General features: G+C 39.4%; 2 protein-coding genes across 2 annotated transcripts; one reads left to right on the top strand and one right to left on the bottom strand.

Moving 5' to 3' along the window:
- Positions 1-2,128: 2,128 nt before the first annotated feature.
- On the top strand, positions 2,129-3,724 carry rag2 (recombination activating gene 2). The gene has a single exon (XM_088935006.1). It carries the CDS (start codon positions 2,129-2,131, stop codon positions 3,722-3,724), a length of 1,596 nt encoding a protein of 531 aa, XP_088791132.1.
- A 7,914-nt stretch (positions 3,725-11,638) lies between these two features.
- Positions 11,639-15,678, bottom strand: rag1 (recombination activating 1). Its single transcript, XM_088934929.1, has 2 exons — positions 14,289-15,678; positions 11,639-13,380 (listed from the first exon to the last, which is right to left on the bottom strand). The coding sequence occupies exons 1-2, from the start codon at positions 15,676-15,678 to the stop codon at positions 11,639-11,641; spliced, it is 3,132 nt and encodes a 1,043-aa protein (XP_088791055.1).
- Positions 15,679-18,995: the final 3,317 nt, after the last annotated feature.

Below are 18,995 nucleotides of genomic sequence, written 5' to 3'. Positions count from 1 at the left end.
CTGCCACCAAGGAAAAAAAATCCTCACCTTATCTCGTAATTACGAGAACATTATCTCGTAATTATGACTTAGTAATTCACGCGTAATTTATGAACTCACGTGATAGCACAATTGTTGTATAATACCTATATCACGTAGGTAGCTGTCTGGATGCGTAGGACACGTTAAAGGTTTATTCCATGCTGAAAGAGAAGAAAAGAAGCACAACGTTTTGGCTGTGAGGGCCTCACAGCCGACTTGTTGTGTTACTTTTTTCTCTTTTCAACATGGAATAAACCATTTGCTCTGGCACACCTAAATTAATTTAGGTGCAAAAAATATCTGAACAAGCCATACAGTTTCCTCAGTTTATGTGCAGTGATAGTGATTCACATGATTTCATGTCCTCTCTGTAAGGGGAAGCTTGTAAAAACTGATGTGATCCTAAATGGAGCAAATTACTGGCAAATCTCAGAAGAAAATCTGTTTTAGACCTGAATCTGGGAGCAATTTGGGCATTCAGGTTTTGAATAAAATAAGAAATATTAAACATGTGAATGCATCTTTTTTATAAATTCTCCAAAAATTAAATACCATACAGTAGGAAGGGTGTGAATACTTTCTCAAAATCCTGAAGTCTCGGAGACCAGTATATTCATGGGTTCTACAACTATATACTGTAGCAGCATTTCCTGACAAATCCTGCAGGAACATTCTGTAGGACTCATTTCATGGGGGTATTAGAGATTTCCTGAAGGGGTCCTGTAAGACACCAGTAAGAGTCCATAAAGAATTTCCAAACTCTGGAGAGTTATCAGTGTGGGCTTTGCTGATATTATGTATTTGTGAGGACTAGGAGCTCAGATGGTGTCAGCATGATAAGTATTCAAAGAGACCTAAGGTAAGCAGTTCTCTACAAAAAGTATTATTTATTTTTTCATAATGCAGTTATGAATCCCTCATGACTGATGTAACCTGCTCCAAAAACCCTTTTGAAAACAGTAAAATTATTTTTCTTTTCCAGATCATTCACGGATAGTTGAGAAATGTGTTAAAGGGCTGGGACTCCGGCTGTTAGTGGAAAAAGAGGAGCCTGTAGAATTGCAGTGAGTCGGGTTCCTGTATGTTCCTTAGGAAAGAGAATGGGGCTCACTGTTTTCAGGGTTAGCTGGGTTATTTCACCTTTCTTTGTGGGCAGATTCTTACACTGTCTCTGAGGAATAAATACCTCCCTTGTAAATTAATGATTTAATTGTGAGTTATAAAGTAAGTGGTGAAAGTCAAGATTAAAAACAGAAAAACTCAAAATTAGACTGTCCTTGAAATGCTTATTCATATGCAGGAGGCTGAAGGACGGAAACGTCCCGGAGGTGAAATGAAACTAATGCTCAGTTTTCAATGCATAATGATTATATTTACAGCACAATGCAAGCCAATAGGAGATTCAAAGCATGGCAGAGCCAGATATGGATTAGTAATAACCTAACTTAACTGCAATTTTAAACAAATCTGCATTTATGATTTCTTTTAAAATGAAGCAATGACCTGAAATTTTAGATAAGTGTCAGACTTCAATTTTCTGCAGACAAAGAGTTCTGAAATAGCCTCCCATTCAAAAGTAATGGAGCCAACACAGAGAGCAGATTGAGCCATCAGTCTCGCTTTGCTTTGACAGAGAATTTATCAGACAGAGATTCACTGAGATGTGGAAGGCATGAGCTTTTTAGAGTACAACATATTTAAACACAGCAAATGGTAGAACTGTCATTTTTGTAGATACCTAAATGGCTCCAATAGTTTCAGCTTATGTTCTATAATGTCATTTTACAGGAAAAAAATGAAAAGGTTATAAAAAAAATAATTTTCCTCAGTCAAATTGCTTGTGTCCTGGAAAGCTTTTTTAAACTCATAAATATATATCTACATAGTTACAAGGAAAGGTTAATTCCACAAGGAAAAGCTGAAAGAAAGGAAGAATTTGATGTTTCGCTGTTGAGTCTTTTTCAAGCGTGGACATCTTCACACCTGAACCTTCTTCAGCTTTAAACCTGTGCTGTGCTTTTCCTTTCTACGCTTCTGTGTGGAATTCGTTTCTGCTATACTGTATGTTTTTGTGTCTCACACAGGTCCTAAAGCACAGCAAAATACAATGTCCCTGCACTTGGTGTCAACTGTGAACTGCTCCAGCCTGATCCACCCTGGCTTCTCTCTGATGAATTTCGATGGAGATGTGTTCTTGTTTGGCCAGAAAGGTTGGCCCAAGCGATCTTGCCCCACAGGAGTCTTTAACGTCCGCCTCAAGAAGGGAGAACTCAAATTGAGGTCAGTTTTGTTCTCCAATGACTCATGCTACTTGCCACCTTTGCGCTGCCCCGCTATCACCCACTCAGGAGCTGAGGATCTAGAGTCAAGTGACACTAAGAAGTTCCTTATTCATGGAGGCAGGACTCCCAACAATGAGCTCTCCGGTTGCCTCTACATCATGTCCCTGGACAGCAGAGGATGCAACAAAAAGGTGACCCTAAAGTGTGTGGAGAAAGAGCTCGCCGGAGACATTCCTGAAGCCCGGTATGGTCACACAATGAGCATGGTCTACAGCCGTGGAAAACGAGCATGTCTGCTTTTTGGTGGCAGGTCGTATATGCCCCCTGGGCAGAGGACCACTGAAAACTGGAACAGTGTGGTTGACTGTCTTCCAAAGGTGTTTCTCATAGACCTAGACTTTGGTTGCTGTTCTTCTTATACCTTCCCACAGCTGACAGATGGCCAGTCCTTTCACGTTTCTCTCTCCCGAAAGGACTCTGTCTACATTCTGGGTGGCCACACCTTGGCCAACAACACCCGCCCTGCCAGGCTCTTCCACTTCCGTGTGGAGCTCTTGCTGGGCAGCCCCATTGTCACTTGTGAAGTCCTGAACACCGGACTCTCTGTGTCCAGTGCTATTGTGACAAGGGTGGGCTCGAGCCATGAATACATCATTATGGGCGGCTACAAGTCTGAATCCGAGAAACGCCTGGAGTGCAACACAGTGCTTCTGGAGGACAGCGGGATCCACATAACAAGCAGAGAGCCACCGGAGTGGAGTGGAGAAATCTGCCACAGCAAGACCTGGTTTGGAGGAAACATGGGTGAAGGGCTGGTACTCATTGGAGTCCCTGCAGATGGAAGGCACAATGTTCCAGAAGTCCACTACTTTTACACAGTCAACTTCCGCCAGGAAGAGGAACCGGGACAGAACTGCAGCCAAGAATCCACCGACCAAGAACTGGAGGACTCCGCCCCACTGGAAGACTCGGAAGAGTTCTACTTCAACCGCGACCCCAGCGAGCTGGAGGACAGTAACGATGAAGACACCTACAATGAAGAGGATGAGGACGACGAATCTCAGACCGGTTACTGGATCAAGTGCTGCCTTGACTGTCAAGTGGACATCAACACTTGGGTACCATTCTACTCCACCGAGCTCAACAAGCCAGCCATGATATTCTGCTCCCGGGGAGAGGGTGGACACTGGGTCCACGCCCAGTGCATGGATCTTTCCGAGACCCTACTGGTCCGTCTCTCCCAGGAAAACACCAAGTACTTCTGCGTGGACCACATGGACGTGGTGCAGGGCCTGCGGACCCCTCCGCAGAAGATCCCACCCCTGAAGCGCACGCCCATGAAGACACAGCACAGAAAGGCACCTATCAAGCTCAAGATGAGCCCTGCAAAGAAGACCTTTCTCAGGAGGCTATTTGAATAATATCAGCTGTCTAATTCAGACAAACCTTTCTTGACCAAAAGGAATATGTGGAAAACAGAACATCCAATTTATTTCCTCTATTATCTTTTCTAAGATTATTTTAATTGAGTGCATTGTAGTTCTTGAAATTGTTTTTTTGTATTTTTCCATGTAGCACACTGGCAGCTTAAATAAAAATAAAAACTTTTGAGCTACAAATATGTCTTTTATTTTTTCATGTAAACGTTTGCTAGCAAAATGAAAAAAACATGACTTTGTCACATTATTATTTTATTATCTTTAGAACTCTCAACCAGAAACTAGTGACCTCAGTTGATTTCTCATAAAGCACTTGGCTTCTTAAACTAAAGCTATACATTTATACGTCATGCATTCGTCAGTTTGAGTTAAACTTTAATACTAATAAGGATAAAAAACAATGAAAGGGGTTTTTAGTTTTTTAGTTAATGGGATCAGCAACAGTAATTTTTTAGGTTTACAAACACCTTTCAGAGACAGCTCTTTAAAACTCCACAATAAGAAACTTGCAGACAAATAGAACTAATATTTTTTTTCTATGATACACATCACTGCATATTTATTCCTTTAACATTACTTACAATTGTCTGCATAATTCACCAGTTACTTACTATGAGTTTAACATCCACACTAGCAAAATGCTGACAAAATAACTTTCTCTCAGTTTGCCTTCACACACATGTCAGCTTGATTCACATTCAAAAAGAGGAACCGACAGAAAAACCCAAATAACAACTTCATGCTTCACTAGTAAACTAGGACCAGAGAATATGTGTGGCTGATAATAGGAAGCAGTTCTTCACACTTACATATTTGGAGCAAACCACATTGAGGAAGCTCATTCACTCTGATCCTTTAATTTCTTTTAGAATCTTTTTATAATCAGATTTATAATCAGGCAACCAATTAAGCGTGAAGGTCTTAATACCCCCCTCTCACATGCAACCTTCCCTGTGATTTTATGTTTTCTATATAACTGAATTGTGTTCGTATCACTCCACAGTGCAGGGGATTGGAGACCCGGACCTGTTAAAAAGATTTTTAATTATTAAAATAAAGTTCAGACCCCTTGTGCGTCCAATTTTATTTAAAAGAATGTCCAATAAATTGTGTTAATAAATACATAGATTAAATTGCTTGTGTCTTTATAGCTCAAAGCAAAATTAGGGAGTGGAGCCTTCAAATAAAGGTGCTCATTTTTAATTGAATAATTCAATTTATACATATTGTACATATTGCACCTACAATTTGGTCTTTTGAGGAAAGCATAAAAAAACTATTTAAGTACAGAGCTGCATCAGGATGTGTAGACTGCAAAGGAACAAATAAAGTTTTAATTACATGCCGAAAAGTGAAGAAAAGAAACACTAAGTTTCGGCAGTTTAACCCTTCTTCAGTTGTGCTTCACAGCCGAAATGTAGTGTTTCAGAATGGAATGGACCTTTGCCTGTTCCTTTACAGTAACACTGCAAGCATAAGAGACAGATTTGATCTAGACCTCACCTTAACAATGTATTTTTTCAATTGATCAATTATCTTTGCATTCTTTGCCAACCATAAATTGCTAACTGGCTTTCCTGTTTTCCCTGCATCCCCTGGTTTCACATAACAATACTTTTTCCTGCTAACCTAGAGGAAATCTGCCTCTGAAAATGTGACATAAATAAAACTAGGAGAATAAAGAAAGAACTGAGAAAGTGTCAAGACAATAACCAATCATTCCCCCTACATGGGTCACTGTGAACTTTCTGCTTTCCTTTTCTGACAAACCACTCAAAACCAATGGTCTTTTAAATTGGCTCCCGGCCTTTTTGTTTTCAGGAGACCAATATTCTTTTAACTGAGTCCACTGAAGGTCAGCCATTCAAAAGTCATGTTTCTCAGAGGAACACCATTACGCCAGGTTTATTTCACTCTATTTACCTCAAAGAAGCGTCTCGCATCAAGACTGATACTCAGAGTTGACGCAACGTTTATTTTTATGGTGTCTGCAACAGAAGAAGGCAGGAGTCCGAAAAAAAAAGGAACATTTTATTTCTTTGGCAAGTGCAGTTGAAAGTTGTGAAAAACACACTTGAATTCCAACGGCTATAACTGCATTACAACACTGCACTACTGTGTTTCCAACATCCATGGTCCAATTAATCCAAATATCATGGACTACTGGCTTGGAAGGTGAAGATTGGAGATTATATACTGCATTTAATGGACTTAACTCAAGTATTCAAAATGTTATGACATGATCACTCAGAGACGTGAGTTGATGCTCCACCAGCTGTGGAGCACATGAAAATTTGACAAACAGGAGCCCTAAAATGCCTAGAAGGAGGGCATGTTTCAAATACATTTGTATTGTGTGAGTCCAGCGCTTCAACATTGTAAAGTGATTTTTATCAGAACTCAGAAGCTAATCAAGGTTTGGCCTCATTAATACTGTCATGAAAGACCTCTTAGGAAAACCAGGATACTGCTAAAAGGCACGTTGTGGGCCTTTTTGACCAGACTTTTCCAAATAATACCCCAGTGTGGTGACAGGGGCACTGGGGATTGTAGGTGGTGTCTTTCAGGTGAGATGCTAAACCTGGAAGTCAACCTGGCGACTTGGTTGTTAAACATCCCCTTGGCACTTTTCACACAGTTGAATTGGTCCTGAACTACCTGGCTTTCCTCAAGTTCTTCTTTCCTTAGTGACTTAATTTCACACATATTCACCTCAGTGGCCGTGTGGTTGGGCTGCTGGTTCATATAGGATAACTGTATGGGTACTGCACTTCAGTGGGTCACCTATACAATACAATATATCAAGTATTTCAGAATTGTTTGGAATAAAACAATGATTATACAAGAAATGCAATGCATTAATTGATGTCCTCTTTTGAAACCAAGAAGTGGAAATTATTAGTGTTGAATCAGACAAGGATACACTGCAGTGCTTTACAGTACACCCTACTGCAGTACCCAGCTGCTCTTTTTTTCCTGTTCTTCTTAGATAACGTTGTCCTGGGCTCCAGGATTTAATCCATACCCTCGCCAAGAGGGATTGAATCAACCTCTTCAAAAACAGAACTTGCACAGGAAACCAGCCAAAAAAACAACAAAACAAAATCCCAACTGGGGCTTCTCTTTAGTGTTAAGCGGCGCCAGAGATCTGGTCAATATAGTTCAGAACAAAAAACTAAAATTAAGCAATGAAACAACTTGCTTCTTTGATGCCATGTATTGTATCTTGGAAATATCTTTGCATTGGAGGCCTGTCGTGACACAGCACTCAGTTCACAGACTGGAAATCACAGCCTGCCTTTCCTAACCCAGTGACAGCTTTCATGTCATCTATTATGAAGAATGATGGAGCAAAAGCAGTGGAGGGTTTTAAGCACAAGGTTTTTAAAACCTATAAACATCTTACACTGTGTAAGCATGCAGGTGTTTTTCCTTAGCCATCCATCCATTGCCAGAAAGCCAATTAATTCTATTAGGGGTCACAGCACAGGGACAATTAACTTGGCCAATTAAAACAAGCAGCATGTCTTTGATGTCCAGGAGGAAACCAGAGTCCATGACAAAGCCCCATGTGAACACAGAAAGAAGCACATTCCTCACAGAAGGCAACCCAGTGCTAAACCGAAGCCGAGGCAGAAGAACTGTGGGGCAGATTATTCTTCGTGTCATAGGGATTGATTTCAAACTCTTCTCAATGACAAAAGGTGTCTCCAATATTAATTTTATTACTGCAAATCACATACAGTAAGGGCTTAAAATTGTGTTCACGACTATGTATTGAACTAGAAAACTTTTGTGTTCAGTTTCCTACTTTTCCAGATAACTTTCAGGTGCAAAATAGTTTAAAATCAAGCTGCATAACTCTATTTTATTTCTTATCAAATTGCCAAGTAAAATAAATTGTAAACATCAACACTGCAAAATCCCAAATCCCCAAACCTATGAGTCAAATTTTAATATAAAGCAATTTTGCAGTTATGGCTACAGTTAATTGACTGCCTTCTGCAGTATTAAAGTCTTTGTTCTTCGGAAGAACTCTTGCTTCATATTTATGAAATTGTACAGTATTTATTCTGGTGAATCAACAACACAGAATGTTGGATTTCAGAAACATCTGTAAAGTTTATAAGAATTAAAAGAATTCTCACATTTTTTTAAAGATTTAAAATGAGGCCCAGAGTATAAATATTAGTTGACTACTAATAACATGTAATTAAACAAAGGACCAGCAGCGATTTTTTTCAATACCTTTATTAATTTCCTTACTACATAACATAATTATTATAAAACAACAATATGAAATAACAAAAAGTAAAACAATAAAATAAACAGAGATGTTGCTTTGCAAACAAGTGTGCATTGATAATTCACAAGTGGCAACATCGCATCTCAAGTGATGTCAAGTGATGTGGTCATACGTCATATGAATGAAAGTGCTTTAACTGTAATAAAACAGTGTAATTTTTTTAAACATGCATAAATAATCTCCAAGACTGAGCTATACCCCAATAGGAGTAAAGTGTGTAAACTGCAAAAAAACTGATTACTCCCCGAGGAATAAATCAAATTTAATAAAACAACAGTATAATAAAATATACCAATAATAAGTCAATAAACAAAAGAAATGAATGAATAATTCAAAAAATATTCAACATACCAACTTTTTTCCTAAAGTAAAAATTCACCACTCCCACTTTACACTGATAGGAAAATTAGTGTAATAACATAATACACAAAGTTCACAACTGGACTGAACATTTAACCTCAGTATAATGCATTAAATGTTTCACAAACCAAACTAAAGATAATGCATTTTATAATAGGTACTTAAATATTGTGTATGTAAATCTTCTGTATGTCTTACTATTCCTGGCATAGGTAAATATTATATTTAACTAATCGAAAGGGTTGCTTATTGATGGTTATGGGAGTCCACAAGACTATATGTAATACTTATCGATTATCAACTGATTATCAATTGAGCTTTACAAGCTGCTGGATCACATACTCTACACTCCTCTAAATGACTGGGGTAGACAACTGCTTTGTCGTCGCATTGTAGTACAATATACTGTAGGACAACATTATCAAATATTTATATCAGCAATAACACATAGTTAATATAAGACAGTACTAAACTGAAAATGATTTTAAAAAGTAACAAGAGTAAGAAATAAAGACAAGTAATATTTTTAGGCTGTAAAATATTTCATTTCTATGTCCTTTTCCAGCTCGCAAAATCTACTCGTAAACGTGCATCTCAATAAAAAATGTATGCAAATAAATCCCATATCGTTACATTGAAAATCTGTGCTAGATCATTTATAATAGGTTATCTGCAAAGAAATGCTCTTTGACAACAGACAGTGACGAATTGAATTGCACTTAAGAGTTTTGTTTTCTGCTCGTTTGCGGCGGAACCCACGCTATTGGTAAATGCGGAAGTGAGGAACGGTAACAACAGGATTGCCCGAAAGGCTACCCAGAGCTCCAGCGTTTTTATCTGCTTTGAAAGATCATTTTATTGTTTATAGAGAAACTGACCTATAGGCCACCTCTCTGCATAAACCTGAAATAAATAAAAGAAGGGCATCATGCAAAGACCTTCCTCTGTTCACAGATTCCTGGTTTAGACTCATTAATCTTATCTTTTTGTACTTGCATACCTGATATTTTCCATCCTTCTTGTTTAATGTAATATGGTTTGAGAAGCTGTCCTTATTTGCCGTTTGTACGTCTTTGAAATGTATTTAAATGCTCATTAATCTAGGCTACTTTGTTTAGTTGTGCCAACAATGCTTTAATACATGTTCTGCATCAGTGATTCACTTTGCTGCCAATACATGTCTACAATATTATACTTTATTGATATGAGTGTGTGTGAGAGAGAGATCAATACCAGATAGCATGTACTCAAGCTATATAAAGATGTATCTTAGTCCTACTGCATAATAATATCAGAATATTATTCAACGTGCAATAAAATAAGCAGAACAAAAATATGTTACTTAAAGTAGTTCAAGTGGCTTTGCTACCCTTTCTCACACCTTGTGTTTTCTTTCTTCTCTTTTCAGCATGGAATACACCTATTACTTGTTCCTATATTATTTAAATTCTGACATAATGTTTGATTTTAGTTGGGATTTACTGGGTGATCTGGACAGAGGAGACAAAAATCTTTGGAAAGGTGTCCTTTCCCATTTTCTGGAAGGGGAATTGGATTAGAAATGATCTCATTTGACATTTTTTTTGTCTTCAGCAGAAAAAAGGGATACAGTACAATCTTGTCTTTTTTGCATTAGGTCAATGATTCATTGCAATATGCTATTAAGCGTTAAGCATATTAATTGCTATTTCACTGCAATATGCCTTTAATGACTAAGAATATAATGCTTCACGCTACTCTAAATATATAAAGACAAAGATTCAGATTAATTTAAAAGAAATTCAACCAAAATGTTAACAGCATATTCCAAATGTCTTATTGATGACTTTAAGTTTTACTGTGATTCTTTTTATCTAAATTAGTTGACATTTATCTTGGTTTTGACATTAGCCAGTGGTGAGTGATTTTCATTGAGATAAAAGTTTAAAAAAAAAAACAAATCACAATATAAACATAAAAAATAATATTTTCTCCAGACTTAAACTTTACTAACTAACCGATTAAACTAAGAAACAAAATTATATAAAACAGTAAACATTATTAAATGTTTAAAATTAAAAATAACTAATTGAAAGTTCAATTGAGATTAATATTGTGCACAATATTGCTGTGAGGTAAACTGGTTAGTTTGTGTATCTTAATGGTTTTGTAAGAAGCAAGGTAAAAATTAAGCCTTTGGTGAACTCAAATTTACTGTCTTTCTGTGAAATCTTGCAAAAGAAATCTAGTTTTCTTACCCTATCAAGTGTATTTTCCATATCACCAAAATATTGACTGCTGCCCACAAAAGACAAATACATATACAGTACAGCCTGTTCTAGTGCTACAATATGCACTTAGTTCTGTTATTATTCTAAAGTTTTATAATAATTATATTTACTAATATTATTGGTCTTCCAATGTGAGGTAGAATATTTGCATCTCCATAAATTACATTTATCTCCAGATTTCTGATTGAAACTAAAACCTTCAAAAGACAGTCTCTCCTACACCGACAACAAAAATGTCTTTTAAAATGAAGCAATTAACACAGAGCATTAGTGGAATGGATTGTGCAGGTTTTTTGTTAGTTTTCAATTTTAATGATGCTCCAATTTTAGTGTTGTCTCCACGGAGCGCTGAAAAAACTACTTTATAAAAAACATGTGATTCAAAATAGATATACTGTAGATTAAGTATATAAATGTAATTCTCACTACTAATAAGTTGTTTTTCCTTATTCAATATGTAATAACTGCCAGTGCCATTTTTGAAAATGACTCCTGCCAATTTCATCCCCCAGTTCTCCTCAGGAACCAACCGATATTCCAACTAGTAATTTTTTCATTTAAATGTTTAGAGCAGAATCTTTAAAAAAAAAATTAAGAATTCCTTGAAATTCTCAAATAAAATAACACTTTTGCCTCACAAAAACAATATACTTCCTAAATCCTCAAAGCCACATCGGCATATACTGTAGTAATTTGTGGATCTTTGTTAAAAAGTGATATGCTTCTTTCTCTTCTCTTATGACTGAACTGTCAGCTGTAGCATGACATAGGCCTTAAAGAAAGTCTTTTACTTCCTCCCTTCCATCACTCAACTAAATCATATACAGTAAGTGCCTGAACTCAAGCCGCTCGGCTGTCGCAGCTAATTTGAAGACTGTTTTCCTCAGTCTTCCTGGCCAACAGCCTTAGTTCTAAACAAGAACCAGTTTTCAGGAAAACAACAGCACTGCCTTGGCTTGCTCAAAATTCAAGTGAGTCCATGACATCGATATCTTCGTCTTGGGTCTCCACTGGATTGATGGTGGCTTCCAGTGCTTTGGCTGAATTCTTGTGCGCCTCCATGAACTTCTGGAGGTATTTGGAAGTATAGAGCCAGTGGTGTTTGAGAATATCTTCCAACTCGTAGCTTTTGGACTGCCTGGCATTCATCTTGCGGAATCTGCGGAAGAGCTTGTTCCCGGACTCGTTCCCTTCGCTTGCCCAAGCCCCAATGGACCCGTCTCTGTCGATGATCTCAGGCACGTGGGCGAGGGTCTTGTGGAGGTAGTTGGTGATTTTTCCGTCGTAGCGGTACTTGAAGGTGGTAGACAGGAGCTCAGCAAAGCGCTGGGAGTTGAAGCTGTAACGACAGAGCAGGTCAGGGCACTCTTTGGCAGGACAGGTGGAGCGCCAAACAGGCTTCATCTGCAGGTAGAGATGCATGAGCTCCCTGAGGGCCTCCTGCCGCTCCTTGGAGGGCACCAACTCGCAGACTGCCTCCACCGTCTCTCTGCTCATCAGCTTTCGTGAAAAGTTGCCGTTCATTCTCATGACTGGCTTGAGGTTCATTTTCTTCCTCAGCTGTTTGTCAAGAGCAGATTGCCACCGTTTCCTCTCCTCCTTGGTGGGGCTGCTGTTCAGGTGGACTTCTCCGATTTCATCTTGGAATATTTTGTAGAACTCAGTGGCATTCCCGATGTCGCAGTGTAATGCATCAATGCATGCCTGGGTCTCCATAAAGGGTTTTGCCGAGATTCCTTTGACCCGATCACGCAGGTCATCTGCAGACTCTGAGTAGGGGTTGGTTCTCCAGATCTCATACCTCTCCAGGTTCTCCTCATGGCTCCTAGTTATTGCATGGAGCACCTTGTTCTTGGAAGCTTCTGCCCTTGTCGAATCACAGAGGGTGCAGATGTAAGTTGAGCCAGATGCCTCAAGTCCTTCTACGTCCCTAACCAGTTTTTCATCATACCCTGTTCCCCTAAAAATAAATCGAAAGGACCTCAGGAGACCTCCGATGGAAAGGATCAGACGGCTTTCTTTCATGTCTTCCCGTTCGGCCATCACAGGCCCCAGGATAGCGGTTAGTGTTTCATGGTCAGATTCATCTGCGAACATCAGGCACAGGGGTTTGCAGCAAAGCTCAGAGTTCGGTTTCAGCTCCTGGAAGACTTTCACATTTTCCCCTTCTTCATTGCGAGCCAAAATGGACATAATGGTGAAGGAGAAGCGGACGGCTTTCTCAGGAACTGCTGGGCCACTCCCGTGTTTCTCACTGACATCTCCCATGCCATCACAGGACTCCTTGACCACAACAGTGAAGCCCTCAGTGGAGCTATCATCCAACCCCTGTTCCTTCATGCCCTCCAGAATGTCCTCTTCCAAGTCTTTCAAAGCTGCAACAAGAGCCACATCATAGCGAAACCTCCGAGTGATGGTGTCCATCTGTTGGTCATCCACAGAAGGCGTCCAGCCCGAAAGCCCATCTATTATCCCGACATCTGTGCTGCTGGAGACGTTCTTCAATGCCGGCTGCCACTCAAAGTGGTGGTATCCTGGGAGCAGGGCCTTCTCTGCATTGCGGAGGGTGTGCAAAGGCTGGAAGATCTGCCTCCCGCTGGTCGCTTTGACAGTGCGGTACATCTTGTGATACTGGCTACAGCTCAGGAAGGTGTTGACTCGGATGGCAAGGCAAACAGCAGGATGTAGCCCATATCCTCTTCCTGAAAATACAAGAAATTGCACTGTCAAACGAATCGAATTTAACCACTACATAAACATTACCACAACTTAAAAGTATGTTTTTGGTTAAGATTAATATACTGTTACTGTAGCTCATTTTGTATTCATATTGAATAAACTAACATTTTCACCTGCCCTTTGATTATACTGCAATTATTTGCACTGGCTGTAAGATTATTTATGTATATAAAGTAACAGTACATTGTTTTTTACATTTTTAAGGTGTCTTGCAATGACAATCATTCCCTGAGGCATTATTTTAATGCTAAATTAAACGCATAATGCATTTTTGTTTTGAATGGAAGCATTCAACAGAGAAATTAAAAAGACATCCAAACTACTCCAATAAGAGAATAAGAGGTAAAACACATTCATGGATAAATATATTGCAATCTTGACTTCCAAGACACTCTCTGAATCACAGAGAAAAAGCTTTTAAAACTACCTAACTGTAAACATGATTTTAGTTCCATAATAAACGATTTTCTTGTGTTAAATGTTCAGTAATAAAAGTAATTCTTAATAACAATAAAAGGATTAGATCAATCTTGTGGTTTGAGATGAAAATAAAGGCCATCTGGTTTTATTCCCTAGAGAGGTGGACTATGGTTAAAGTGAATTATGTGTGCTTATGGTATTTTTATCTGCACACAGTCATTGCATATGAGTAAGAGAACAATTTTCCTGCCTTTCGTTTAGCTTGAAATTATATGAATAAAAATAGCCTCTGGTTACAATTTATTTCTCAGCAGGAACTCAGCAGCAGCCCTCAGAGACATACGTTGCATTATATTCAGTTAAATAACTCTTTTACTGAATTTCTTCATCAATTAATCCTTCAATTATAATTTTTGCAAATTTTTAGATCAGAGATCGTAACAACAGTGACCTTGCATCATGGCCTCCAGCTCGTCCGCCTGTCGGTGCTCATTGCCTGCTCTCAGGGCCAGCAAAAAGAGGGTGAGACAGACGGACTTGATGTCTCCCCCTTCTTCCTTCTCTGCAAACACCTTCACCTGGTGCTTCAGCCCCCTCAGTCGGTGCTTCTGGGCTCTGCGGGTCAGTGAGAGCAGGTGCTGACGTGGTCTCCCTCCTTTATTCACGGGCAAGTAATTGTCGTTGCTTTGGCCTTCTTGGTGGCTCAGGGTATGCGCCCCGTAGTCCTCTAACCGCACGTGCTCGTCACAGTCCTGCGCTGGGCACCGGATCACGAGGGAGTGGAGAATGACCATAAAAGCTTTAGCTGGAGTGACCAGGTCAGATGGGATGCAGGGCTGCCTGCAGGCAGGGCATTGGGTTCCAAGAGCACGGATGTACTTCAGGATGCACGCTCGGCAAAAGAGGTGCTTGCATGATGACTGGACAGGGTCAGCAAGCAGGTGATCACACACTTGGCAGCTGACGGAACGGACGAAATCAGCTGGGTAGTCCCCAAGAAGGAGATTAGCGCTGAGGTGGATGTTTTTGCAGCCTGTGATCTTTTTGACCCATAAGCTTCTTTGAGCATGAGGTTTGGCCCACGCCTTGCCGTTGCCCAGATTTTTGTGTTTCCGGCCCCTGGCACCCCGTTCATGAAGGTCTAACCTGGTCCTCTTGGCTATGTGGGAGCTGGGAGCCTTGTACTTCCTTTTGAGAGACACGCCTGTCTGGGAGCAGAGCCTGCAGTACGCTGAATGCGGTTTCCACTGGGGAACTCGAGTGTTAGAGAAGCAGCAGAAGCCTCCCCCTCGCATAGCCACCTTCCAGCAACGGTGGCAGAAGGAGGTGGGGTGAACTGTTTCTAGGTCACTTGTCACGTCCACCTTGAAGACTTTCAGAATGACCTCCGGCCAGCCTCGGGCTTTGCACCCCATCTTCCTTAGCGCATCTCGGCTCGTGTCATCCAAAGGGCCCTGGACTTCATGCTCCAGGTTGGTCTTGCCTCTTTTCAGAGCCCCACCACAGAGCCTGCAGAGAGACCCCAGTCGCACCATGTGGGTTTCTATCTCCACAATCTTCAGATCCACTCGACTGCTCTCCACAGTCTCCTTGGTCTTCGCTCCCAAGCAGAGCTTCATGACACCCATTGAGGGACTCTTAACCCCCGTCATTTCTTCATCTTTTGAAGGTTCTGATAAAATAATCTGGGCAGTTTGGGTCTCTTGTTCCCGGGGAAGTGGAGCCTTCTCAATGGACTTGATACGGAACAGCTTGAACTTCCAGTCAGAGAACTTGGAATAGGGATGCTGGATCTCATCTGGCATTGAGCGCCAAGGGGTTTCTGCCAGTGGCACTGCCATACTTGCAATTGTTCAGTTCCTACAGGAAGAAAATAAGAAAAGCCATGTAAATATTATAGAATGTTTTATATTTCTACATCTATAAAAACTAGCTCATTTATAATATAGAATACTGTAACTTCTCTAAACTTTCTCTCATAATCATGACAAAAAACTTTTCCATTTTCTTAGAATTTCAGTGTCTCAATGAAATATAATGCACACTTTTGCAAACTGTTCAAATTCAACGTCAGTGTGTCAGTCATGTTCAATACCACAGTACAAGTCAACACCCAAAAGTTATAGACTCTTAGATTCTGTCTGTATGAGTGAAACTGCCATGAAGGTTTTAATTTTCAGTGTTATTAAAGGTTTATGTTTCCATGGTAACTCACTAGACTTTCGTCTTCTGCATTACACCATACAATCATTACTAGACTGAATATTGTTCGGAAATTATTAGTTTCATAAAAAAAAAGCTCAGCACTCAGCAATGTAGGACCCTACACAGCTTGAGTTTAATTACATGAAATTTTCTAATTTTGTATTTCTGCAATTATGCCATGCCCATGTGTATTGTGAACCTTATTTGTGCTAAGTTATTGACACCTTTTATTTCAATATGAAAGACTGTGTGAAGGTTCAAAGAAAGCAGTGTTTCAAAGACGTGGTTCACCTCTTAGCAAGAGGATCTTGGAACTGACAGCAACTAATTTAGTTAAAAATAAGTTCAGCATGTAGCAGTAATATGGAGTAACATAACATCACTTTATTAGCCCTATACAATTTCTTGCATTAGGAATTCATCTTTTCGCATACCCCAGCTTGCTCTCCATGAGACACGGACACACAGACAGGGAGAGAAGCTTAGGGTCAGAGCGCAGGGTCAGCCATTGTACAGCATCCCTGGAGCAGTTGGGGTTTAAGGGTCTTGCTCAGGGGCCCAACGAAGTAGGATTCCTTTGCCGGCTGCAGGATTTGAACCGGCAACCTTCCAGCCACAGGTGCAGATCCTGAGCCACAAAGCCACCGCTCTGCCGAAGATGTGTGGAAGATATACTGTAGGTCAAGATGTGGACAAGAAACAAGCCTAGATGTGTGCGAGACAGAGGTGTAGAATAATATTTGTAAATCTAAATAATGCACCCAGTTTTTTTACAATCTGAAACTGTTTCAAAGTCATCATTATGTAGAGATATACATCATGACAGATCCCAGCTTTCTGCTGCACTTTCTTTATTAGCTCAAGGCAGTATATTATTTGAGAATTCATGGAATCCGAAGCAACCGTCTCAGGCTGACTGCAAAACATGCTTAAATCTTTTAATACCTTCAATCATTATTCATCAATGTTCAGTACAAAAAAGCACAACGAAGTAAACTAAACATTCACTGAAAGTTTAATGGTAAAGCTATTGTGTACATCAATAACATTGTCATCTGTTCTCCTTCTAAAGAAGACTAACAGAGTGTTTGCAAACTTTCTTGTAGTTTTTTAAGGATCTAAGATCAAGCATTCCATATTATTTGTAGCACAGAATTACATCAAATCTGTTTCATAGTTGCAATGAAATCTAAGTGGAACACCTGTTTCCCTTAATATCAATATCACACTATAGTATTTGATTCCTTAGAGACAGGCATTGGTTGACAAATCATTTCACAATTAAAGAAATCCATTTTTGAGACATTAGTCTAAAATGTGTCAGTGGATATCCAAACAACTCTCTTTTCACTGACATGTGCTTCATTTATATTTTATTAATACTTTTTCCCATATTTAAATTCATTTTGAATAAAGAATGTGTACGGTTTTACTTATTAAATATATACATATATTTATTTTATATAGTACATGGTGGTAGTAAGGAGTCATTTAAAATAATTATTACTACTGTACTTTATAATGTTTAGTAATCAATAATATGTTACAACCTTTTTAATATTAACATTATTTTATTGTTAACTTGTTGTACCTGCACCCTTAGTAAGGTTTAGTACAACATGGCTCTGCTCTGGCTAGAATTGTGCATTTTACCAGTTAATGAGTTGTAGATCCTTTGTAAATAAAACACAGAAAATTCACAGCTCTCATTGTTAACCCTTCCAGTGCTTGGTCAAGATACTTTACTTAACAAATAACCCTATTTCCCTGGACAGGTTATACTCCTCCAGTGCAATCACTACATCTTTTTTGTGAAGTTTTTTGTTTAAGGTGTATAAGCAGTATTTATATATACTGTAGGAATGGTAAGTCTTTGATTAAACAAAGGAGAAAGGAAAACAAATGAATCAGGTATTTCTTTGTGCATTGTAAAACACTTGCATACATTGTTGACACAAAACTGAAAACATCTGCAGTTGAATTAGAATTCCTCTGCTGGTGAATAAACAGCCGAGTTGATTTTCCTTGCCTAGTCTGAGAACACTTTGATACCACCAGAAAGTGTCTCTCCTTCAGAGTGTTGCACTGTCAGTGCCAGATTCAGTTTGATAATACATCTAGTGTTAATCAACTTATGTAAGACTGTCAGTTACCTAGCATCTCAATCCACCACTTCTTGATTGAAACTGATACCTTGGAATCTCTTTCAAGAAACAGCTGTAAGAGATCCTTGGATTAATTTGTTAATATTAATCCAGCTGCCTCAGACGGCCTAATGGTCCAATATATTTAGTTGTAATGTCATTTATTTAGCTCTGAAACAGTATTAAAGAGGGGTCATCTACAAGGAAGAACTCTACAGTAGTAAAGATTCTATATTTTTAATGAAAATTACAAATGCTTACCATTATCTTGGTTTTCCCACAGTATGTTCATAATGGCGTTCGACTGTCACTCTTCTGATCAGTTTGAATAGATATTCTGCTTAGCCCAGAGGACAATAACTCAAGTCTCCATACAGTGTGTACCACTCTTTATTAAAAACAAACCAGTTCTGCTCTCTCTTACCTTGTTTTTGTTTCTGCGAAGAAAGTTTGCATCTGTTGTCAGTGCTGGTTCTGCATGAGAACACAGAGCCACGAAGAAGCTGTGGTGTATCTCTTACTGTCTCTGCAGATTGGGACCAGGGTGTAACAGTAGACACAGACATCTCCTTCCTCATATTTATACTTCCAGAGGACCTCAAGGACCTCTGTCTCCAACAGCCAGAAGCAGGCACCTGAGCATGTGCAAGAGATGAGAGTGCAGATAACTCCTCCAACCATCAGCTGCTGTCTTTGTGTCGGTTTAACTTGGTAGTGGGGTAAAAGTTTGGTTCACCTCAAACAGGTGTTTCAAAACGAAGATGTCTGTCCGCTGAGGCTACCCCTTTCTGAAGCTATGGGTGAAACAG

This window comes from Atractosteus spatula, chromosome 16 (genome assembly GCF_055471065.1).
Source record: "Atractosteus spatula isolate fAtrSpa1 chromosome 16, fAtrSpa1.hap1, whole genome shotgun sequence".
In the NCBI taxonomy this organism is placed as follows: Eukaryota; Metazoa; Chordata; class Actinopteri; order Semionotiformes; family Lepisosteidae; genus Atractosteus; species Atractosteus spatula.
Note: the sequence above shows the minus strand (reverse complement) of the source record. Positions and strands in the feature narration are given on the sequence as shown.